The sequence below is a fragment of the Gopherus flavomarginatus genome, chromosome 5, assembly GCF_025201925.1.
Source record: "Gopherus flavomarginatus isolate rGopFla2 chromosome 5, rGopFla2.mat.asm, whole genome shotgun sequence".
NCBI lineage: Eukaryota > Metazoa > Chordata > Testudines > Testudinidae > Gopherus > Gopherus flavomarginatus.
This window is the reverse complement of record NC_066621.1, coordinates 139,751,634-139,761,718: the sequence shown is the minus strand read 5'-3', so window position 1 is coordinate 139,761,718 and position 10,085 is coordinate 139,751,634. Positions and strand designations below refer to the sequence as shown.

At 43.5% G+C, this 10,085-nt stretch overlaps 1 protein-coding gene across 1 annotated transcript in view; it reads right to left on the bottom strand.

The window, feature by feature from the left end:
• The window catches only part of EXOC3L4 (exocyst complex component 3 like 4), a 41,827-nt gene that overhangs the window by 13,731 nt on the left and 18,011 nt on the right, over positions 1-10,085 (bottom strand). The window contains exons 5-7 of the mRNA XM_050954135.1: positions 8,743-8,865; positions 7,276-7,376; positions 4,963-5,058 (exon numbers count right to left, since the gene is read on the bottom strand). Of these exons, the coding sequence (XP_050810092.1) occupies positions 4,963-5,058; positions 7,276-7,376; positions 8,743-8,865 (320 nt within the window). The remainder of the gene's footprint in view (positions 1-4,962; positions 5,059-7,275; positions 7,377-8,742; positions 8,866-10,085) is intronic.

The window sequence follows — 10,085 nt, the reverse complement described above, 5'->3', positions numbered from 1 at the left end:
GGTGACCATGCAGAGCTCATCAGCACAGGGGAACATGGAGTCCCAGAATCACAAAAGAACTCCAGCATGGACCAAACAGGTACTGGATTTGATCACTATATGGGGAGAAGCATCCATGCAAGCAGAACTCTGTTCCAAAAGACTAAATGCCAATATATTTGCCAAAATCTCCAAGGGCATGATGGACAGAAGCTACAACAAGAATGCGTGAAAGTTAAGGAGGTGAGGCAAGCCTACCGAAAAACAAAGGATGCAAACAGTCACTCTGAGTCTGCTGTCTATTAATTTCATTTGGTGACCCTAGTTCTTGTATTAAGGAAAAGTTATTTACTTATTCCCATATCTACTTTCTCCACATCAGTCATGATTTTATATACCTCTCATATCCCCCCTTAGTCTCCTTTTTTTGTTGTTGTGTGGTTGTTGGTATTTGCTTCAGGTTGGCCAGGCTGTCTGTAAGCAAAGACAGGCCTGGCTCCCAAGCTCTGTGAGAGTGAGGGATCATCCTTCAGGATAGGTTGTAGATTGTTGATGATGCACTGGAGAGGTTTTAGTTGGGGACTGAAGGTGACGGCTAGTGACGTTCTGTTACTTTCTTTGTGGGCCTGTCCTGTAGTAGGTGACTTCTGGGTACCTGCCTCGCTCTGTCAATCTGTTTCTTCTAGGGTGACCAGATGTCCTGATTTTATAGGGACAGTCCTGATTTTTGGGTCTTTTTCTTATATAGGCTCCTATTATCCCCCATCCCCATCTTGATTTTTCACATTTGCTGTTTAGTCATCCTAGTTTCTTCACTCCAGCAGGTGGGTATTGTAGTTGTAAGAATGCTTGATAGGGATCTTGTAGGTGTTTGTCTCTGTCTGAGGGGTCAGAGCAAATGCAGCTGCATCTTAGAGCTTGGCTACAGACAATGGATCGTGTGGTGTGGTGTGGTCTGGATGAAAGCTGGAGGCATGTAGGTAAGTATAGCAGTCAGTAGGTTTCCATATAGGGTGGTGTTTATGTGACCATCTCTTATTGGCACTGTAGTGTCCAGGAAATGGATCTCTTGTGTGGACTGGTCCAGCCTGAGGTTGATGGTGGGATGGAAATTGTTGAAATCATAATAGAATTCCTCAAGCACTTTTCCATGGGTCCAGATGATGCAGATGTCATCAATGTAGCGTGAGTAGAGTAGGGGCTTTAGGGGACGAGAGCTGAGGAACCGTTGTTCTAAGTCAGCCATAAAAATGTTGGCATACTGTGGGGCCATGCAGGTATCTATAGCAGTGCTGCTGACTTGAAGGTACACATTGTCCCCAACTGTGAAATAGTTATGGGTGAGGACAAAGTTACAAAGTTCAGCCATCAGGTTTGCTGTGACATTATCAGGGATAGTGTTCTTGATAGCTTGTAGTCCATCTTTGTGCGGAATGTTGGTGTAGAGGGCTTCTACATCCATAGTGGCTAGGATGGTGTTTTCAGGAAGATCACTAATGGACTGTAGTTTCCTAAGGCAGTCAGTGGTGTCTCGAAGATAGCTAGGAGTGCTGGTAACGTAGGGCCTGAGGAGAGAGCCTACCTAGCCAGACAATCCTGCTGTCAGGTGCCAATGCCTGAGATGATGGCACATCCAGGATTTCCAGGTTTATGGCTCTTGGGTAGTATATAGAACCCTGAGCAGGGGTATTCTAGGGGTGTGTCTGTGCAGATTTGTTCTTGCGCTTTTTCAGGGAGTTTCTTGAGCAGATGGTATAGTTTCTTTTGGTAACCCTCAGTGGGATCACTGGGTAATACAGACTAACACGGCTACCACTTAAAAATAAGAGTACGGACAGAGCTGAGTTTGTGTTTAAAAAAAAAAAAAGCTACTGCTTTAAAGACCATGGCATATGAGTAATTTACTGGAGAGACCATGCCATCTAGAGGCTTTCTGATGTTAGTGCTTAATGTGGATTCTAACAAACACTGGAGAGAATGGAAGCTGCTACAACTTAAAACTAGGGCTGTCAAGCAATTAAAAAAATTAAGCATGATTAATCGTGCTGTTCAACAATAGAATACCATTTATTTAAATATTTTGGATGTTTACTACATTTTCAAATATATTTTCAATTGCAACACAGAATACAAAGTGTGCAGTGTTCACTTTATATTTTTTATTACAAATATTTGCACTTTAAAAAACAAATTTTTCAATTCACCTCTTTCAATACTGTAGTGCAATCTCTTTATCGTGAAAGTTGAACTTACAAATGTAGAATTATGTACAAAAAAACTGCATTCAAAAATAAAACTGTGTAAAACTTTAGAGCCTACAAGTCCACTCAGCCCTACTTCTTGGTCAGCCAATCGCTCAGACCAGTGGTCCCCAATCTTTTCATGTGGCAGGCGCTGGACGACTAGCTGCCAAGGAGCATAGTTGCTGGACAAACAGCCGCCAAAATGCCACTGAGAAGCAGCAACTCCAGGAAGCGTCGCCTCCAAAATACTGCCGAGAAGCAGCGTTCTCAAGAGGCGCCGCCGCCACCGAAATGCTGCTGATTTTGGCAGTGGCACTTCTTGATAATGCTGCTTGTCTGGTGGCCAGTAGGTAGGTGCACATAGATGACCCGGCGGGCGCCGTGGCACCTGTGGGCACCGCACTGGGGACCCCTGACTCAGACAAACAAGGTTGATTACAATTTCCAGCAGATAAAGCTACCTGCTTCTTGTTCACAATGTCACCTGAATGTGAGAACAGGCATTCGCATGGCACTGTTGTAGCTGGTGTTGCAAGGTATTTATGTGCCAGATTGCTAAACATCCATAAAGTTTTGTACACTGTTTTGTTTGAGTGCAGTTATGTAACCAAAAAAAAAGTGCATTTGTAAGTTACTCTTTCACGGTAATGAGATTGCACTTCAGTACTTGTATGAGGTGAATTGAAAAATATTATTTCTTTTGTTTCATTTTTCCAGTGCAAATATTTGTAATATAAATTGAGCACTGTGCACTTTGTATTCTGTGTTGTAACGTAAATCAATATAAATCCAGAAATATTTATTAAATTTCAATTGGCATTCTATTGTTATAAGTGTGATTAATCACAATTAATTTGTTTTGAGTTAATAGTGTGAATTAACTGAGATTAATTGACAGCCCTATTTAAAACCAGATCCTGGGGGCCTATTCTGACCTCACTACAGAGTGACTTGGTTGATGCTATTAATTACTGCTGATTTCCAGTGGCGGGAGTGAGCTCAGGATTGATATGTGATCAGGGCCAGTGCAAGGAAGTTTCACCAGGGCATGAAACTTCCCCCTTGTGCCACCCCCTCACTCAGCTAACCCCACCTGCCGCGGCAGCTAATCCCTCCCACCCCACCCGGGGAGCCCCCCTCACAGCAGCTACCTCCCTTGCAAGCCCCCCTCTACGGCAGCTAACCTGGCCCAGGGAACACCCCCCCTCCCCGCGGAAGCTAACCCTGCCCCCCTCCAGGGCAGCTAACACTGCCCACTGCAGCAGCTAACCCCACCCAGAGAGCCCACCCCAGCTCTCCTCCACTGAGCACGCTGGTACTGCTCTAATTCTCCTCCCCTCCCAGGCTTGTGGCCTCGATTGGAGGAGATTTAGAGCGGGGTCTGTGCTCAGCAGAGGAGGTGGAGTGGAGGTGATCTGGGGTGGGGAGCGTTTCCCCTGTGCACCCCTCCCCTCCCCAGATCACCTCCACTCCACCTCCTTGCCTGAGCAGGCTTTTAGGTGCCCTAAGCGGCTGCCTAGTTTGCCTAAGTGGTTGCACCAGCCCTGTATGTGATGCATCTCCCATCACCTTTAGAGATGTGGAATTTGAGTTCTCTGAGCACCCGGGTAAACAATAAACACCATGATATACCTGAAAGGGTTTTGTTTTCAAAGGACCCCAGATATGGGTATGTGCAAAAGTTGGCTGCGCAAATCCGGTAGGATGAAATTCACCCCTGCTGCACAGGGCCAGTGCAAAACCTCTTATGCATTGCGTGGGGTGGGTGGCTGTGGCCAGGCCATGCAAGAGAGTCTTTGTACCATTTACGTGCTCGCAACGGACCTAGAAGCAGGGTGTGGGAGAGGCTGTAGATCCCCTGGTCTCAGTGCCTCATGGAAGCAGCAGCTGTTAGTCCCGCCCAGACTGGCCTAGCAGCCCCCCGAGTGTGAGGCAGCCCTGGTAATGAGTTGGGGTGGGGGGTGGATTTCGCCTCTGACCTCTATCCGGTTAGACCCTGAACCCTCTGGCTTTCTACGGGTGGGGTGAATTTCAGCCAAACTGCAGCATTCTGATTTGGTAGTTAGACATTGCTAATAGGCACATGCACTAATCAGGGGTTATTAGCTCCTTTGTAAAGTGTTTTGAGATCTGCTGATATACAGCCCTATATAAAAGCTAGGCATTATTATTGATTTGAAAACCTGACTCTAAAGCTGCCTTTGACATATGCAAATCCCTAAAAATCACCACAGACAGCAATTGTGTTGAGTTTCTTTGCAGGCTAAATGTTTTCTGTGGGGTTGTTGTTCTAAGGCCAAATGGAGCAACCATCAGATTATGCTGATGTTTACACGCTCTTTTAACTTGTTTTGTTTTTTTAAACCATGGCCATGTGTCTTTGAAATCTGCAAATGGGCTGGAATCTAAACCCCTCTTCTGAACACCAAACATTTTCTGTTACTCCCTCCCCATTGCCCAGACAAACTGAGCTTTCATCTGTGTCCTTAACTCTGAGCTAAATTCTACCCCAGGAAATAAGCACTGCTATGCAAATCAGGAGTAACTCATCCAAATCCATCCCTGGCATAACATCATTGTTGCCCTGCAGTTACACCGAGGATGATTCTGGCCCATTGACTCTGGTGGGACATAATTTCTTCCTTCTTTCTTGGTTAAACCATAAGATTCAACAGACATCCTTCCCCTCCCCCCCCCCACCTCCAAAATCATAGATGTTATAAGGGAAATGCAGACTTACATCAGGTCACGGAAGCTGTTAACGTAGGCTACTAAATATGGCACAAACAACAAATCATCTCTCTCTTTGTACCACTCCACAAATGCCTTTCTGAATCTGCAACAGAAATTTCAGAAGAAGTCATCACTGCTGGTTATAAATAAAACAGGGTAGAGTTCTTAATGAACTCTTTAACTAATAGAGCTGCAGTGACCTTGCTGCATGTACATGGGGGGTAGCAAGACAAATTCACTGCTTGCCCATGCCGTTCTCAAAGTACTTGCATTTTTTACCTTAGCGTTAGAGGAAGATATACCATTGATAATCGTTGTTCGGCTGTGTGCTTGCTTGAATCTGAAATCAGCAAAGCTCAGGATGGATTCCAGAAATGTTTCCCCATGAAAGGGTATAGGTGAAAATTCTGATCCGTAGTTATGAGTGATGAAATGTCATTAATTAGTGGGCTTGTAAATCACTCCTGTAATTTCTGTAACTTTTGGAGCAGTGTAATATATACCTACTTTAGCTCAAGGCTCATTTTACAACAGAAAGCAAATATGAGCAAGGCAAAACACCTACCCTTACACCACACTGACAAAATATGGGGGAATCAGGTCTGTATTTCCTATATAATGCACCTTTAAGGCACTGGTGTGTACAGAGACAAGCAGCTACTTTGCATTGAGGCCCATAAAGACTTTGGGAGGAGACACACAATGCACACTCTCATGGAGACTTGTTACTTTTGTTCGTTCTTGTTTTATTGTTCTGTTAGTTTTAGTTAACTTATTCAGACTGACTACTCCCATTTGCATATGCTGTCTAAGAAAACACATAAGTTAGGGAGAGCAGCAAAGAGTCCTGTGGCACCTTCTAGACTAACAGACATTTTGGAGCATGAGCTTTCATGGGTGAATACCCACTTCGTCGGATGCATGCATGAAAGCTCATGCTCCAAAATGTCTTAGTCTAGAAGGTGCCACAGGACTCTTTGCTGCTTTTACAGATCCAGACTAACACTACTACCCCTCTGATAAGTTAGGGAGCACATTCCAGTGAGTTATTCAGTCAGGTGCTTCTCTTCCCTTGTGTGGGACTCACATTGGGACTCAGTTTATAGGAAGGAAGTTTTTTTTTAAAAAAAAATAAGGAAAAGAACATCCTTAGCTCAATCACTTTTAATAGTGAAACCAAAATATTATTGTTTAAAAAAATCTCAGGCAAACTGCTAGTGTGAACTTCCCAGGATGTCCCTATGGTAACTGGGAGATTAGAGATGAGACTCGAGGGGTAATTATTGTCTTTAAAATATTTTAAAGACCTATCATGCATCACAAAATGCTCCGATTTCACATATTAGAAAAGCAATTTTCAGTCTTCCACGCTTGATTTTGTAAAATATTTAATAGCAAACTACCCATTTGGCTCATTCCTGAGTTGCTAAATTTTACTGGTTAATGCACAATTATTTTTAGTCTCTGTTTGAGTTGATTCATGCTGAAAGGTCCTGTTTTTTTTCAACTTCAGAGTGCTGATCTGAAAACTTAAATACAACAAACCATGGGCCATAGGAGGTTTAGCCCTGTCCCAAGATAAGGAAATAACTTTTTTTATCTATGGAACCCAAATCTTTCCAGGCAGTCCCAAATCCACGTGATGATCTAGAGAACTAGAGATGACACTGGGACTTTAATGTTAGAGGTATTAAAAATATAGGCATTTAGCTATAACCCCAGTGGCTACTCCCATGTAGAAAGTACATAATTCCACCTAAGGGGTAGAATAATCTCCACTGCTAGAACTGAGTGAAGTTCCGTGAGATTCGGAAGTCGGGTTAGAAATGAGTTGTGCATATTCTGGGCCTGATCCTTTGCCTATTCAAGTTAATGGCAAAGATCTCATTGGTTTCAATAATGCACGATTGAGGCCTGTGTCCCTTATCTGGGCATGCTCAGTACTATGTTTAATTTTGTTGTCCATTATTGACATACCACAGAGAACTGGAAATCCAGTTAATACTGACAGATAGAAACCCCCTTTTCAGCCATCTCTGTTTACAGAGCTGACATCAGATGTATGGGAGACGTGCTGTATGGGAGACTCATGCTCCCATCTGTCTATTTACTATTGTGTATGTTGATTATTTTGGAAATCTCTCAGATTCTCTGTTAAGTTTGTCAGGCTCACAAGAATTCAGATGAATCCTAATGTTCCTAGAAGCAAGCACATGTGAGCCCGGTCCTAGTGTTTGGCCCATAGTATGGATACTACAACTGAGCGTTGGCACCCGGATACCAACTTTGGAAGGAATATGTTGCCAGAAACAGCATTGACCTTGGTATGAATTCTCTCAGTTCTCTTATGCTGATCTCAAGAGTTGCAGTTTCCAGACTTTCCAAGATTTTGCCAGATTCGTTCTTATGCTGTCCAATGAACTAGAAAAGAGTCAGATGAGAATCTAATGAATGGGAGAACAACAGCAAAAAAGCCTTTGTCCAGTGAACTTGTGTAACTTGGGTCAAAACTAAAGTTAGTGATCTGCGTATCTGGGGGGAGAACCCCGTGATATTTACCAGACTTATTTTGGCACTTTCTTTTTAAAACAATAATCCAGAATGGACCAAGAATTTATGGTGTGGTAATTCCTGTCTAATGTTTCAATGTGTTGTCTAAGCAACCAGAGATGAATTATCAACAGCCCTGAACTGCCTTGATGCAAATCTCTCTCTCTTCTGAGCCCTGTTTGAGGCCCAGTTCTCTGCCCAGCACCCAGTGAGAGTAGCTGGTCTGAACACTGGGGAGATGTATATGGAGCAGTGGAAGGTTTCCTCTCTCCCAGCTGGTGGAGAGCAGCTATGTAGCTCTAACTTAAGAGTCAGCAGTGATCAGGGAGCTGCAGAAGTGGCTTGAAGCTGCCTTGACTCCACCTCCCACAAGCTGTACTGAGAGCAGCTCAGGTGCCTTTTTAACTCCAAAATCCTTCTTTGTCCTTGAATCACTTCCTGACCTGACCATTATAATTCATTCTCTCTCTCTCTCTCTCTCTCTCTCTCTCTCTCCTCTCGTCTCCCCTCCCACCACCATGGTGCTTCCTAATTCCTAATCACACAACTTCAGCTGCTCCTGGAAAGTTAGACAAGCTACAGTCTTGCTCAAATGCCATCCATGACATCCTACCCATCTGCTAATCCAATTCAAATCCATCTTTCTGGTTATCAAAAATGTGCAATATTCTTCTATGGAAAGTGAGTCATGGCCGTGGAATAAAAATCTTTGGTCCCCCCGCCCCCCCCCCCACCCCTCCCCCCCCCCCCCCCCCCCCCCCCAAATATTTAATTGAAATGATTCAACCCTTTGAAAGTCATGAAAACGAATCCAAAACCCTCCTGGCTTTATTATCCTGCAGCCCCTGAAGCTAGTAGGAGCCTTTGTTTTTACTTATTGTTTAAATTGGAGTGGCTGTCACTCTAGCAGCACCATTTCTGAGGTTGCAGCAGGCCTGGGACAAAGTAGCTCTTTCGGCAAAGAGGCTTTTCTAACAAACCATTTTAAATCTCTTTGATTAGAATTTTTTTTAAGACTTTAAAATCAGTTGCCTATTATGTCTGTGACACAATTGACAGCAGGTTTAATTTGCAGCTAAGAGGCGAGTGGTAGAACTAAAAGGTGTAATAAACGGCATTTCCCCCCCTCCTAATATATTCTGTGAGCGTGTGACTAACATAAATTATCACAGGAGGCAGCACCTACGTACCAGAATGTAATATTTAATAATGTACTTTATACAAGCTAATCAATTACCATTTGAATATCCAAGGACAGCGATGAGTCGTACTTGGTTTGTGAGGTTTCTGGCTGCTTTTCCTCCCACTTTTCTCTGGTCTCCAGCTTCAGAATGTTATCCAAATAGTGCTTTATTTTCTCCTAAATGTTAAAGGGGAGTGAGAGGAGAGGGATAGAAACCTACAGATCAGCATTAATAAAATAAACAGAGGTTAAGAAATACACACTGTGTAGTGCACATCCTGGAAAAGCACAGGCATCTGTGCAAAGGGAACTTGGAAAGGTTCAAGAGAGCTCTGCAGCAGATGTTCCTGAGGTGAGACCTTGCCACCATTGCTCATGGTGGTGAGTGCTCCCTCCCAGGATGGGTGCTGTTGCCTACTGTTCATGCTCACAGTGTGAGCAGGGAGGCACAATCTCTCCCTCCTGCTGGCTTTTATGTGGGGGCAGCAATTGAGACCTGGAATATTCACTACAAAGCACATTTTTCTTACCATCCTACAAATCACAAGCACCTAGCTGGTGTGCTGCATTTAGCTATTAGTCACCTGTATAAAACTGACATGTGCAATCAAAAAAAATAAATAAAAAAATCATATGTTCCAAACCCTTTACAATTTTTATAGAACCCCAATGGAAATCAGGAAACCATTACTGTTTAAGGATTGTATTTGGCACTCAGTTACTCTCAAGCTGAAATCACTCCACTAATTAGAAAGAAGATACAGATTTTCTGCAGTGAAGGTAATTAATCACTGGAACAGTTTACTTGGGGCTATGGTAGATTCTCCATCACTTAATCTATGAATCAAGACCGGATGTCTTTGTATGATATATATTCTACAGGCTTGATGTGGGATCAACTTGGTGAAATTCTATGGCCTGTATTATGCAAGAAGTCAGACTAGATGATCATAACAGTCCCTTCTAGCATTAACATTTGAGTTACTCTGGTTTGACACTGGGAGGACTGGACCGAATTCTGCTTCCTGAATATTAAATCTGTCCTCCTGCTGCAGGTAAAACAAAGCAGTCTGTAGGAGAAATGATTAAAATCAGCATTTCCAATCCTAAAAAGCCACATTCTGATGCCCTGACTTGTACTGAATAATGCCTTGTTCCGTAAGCAGTCCCACTGAAGTCAATTGGGCCCACTGATCAGTTAAGATCCTGTACAGTGAAAGGACATCAGAAGCTGGTCCCCAAATGTTAGTTTCAAAAGCATTTCACGTTCTGACACGCTGGGGAGCCCTACATACCAAGTGAGCCAAGATATCTGACTGAGCAAAATAGGTGCAACTTTCTTGAAAGGCTTCCCAGCTACATTAATATAGCTATACCAGCAGAGCCCCCTAGTGGTG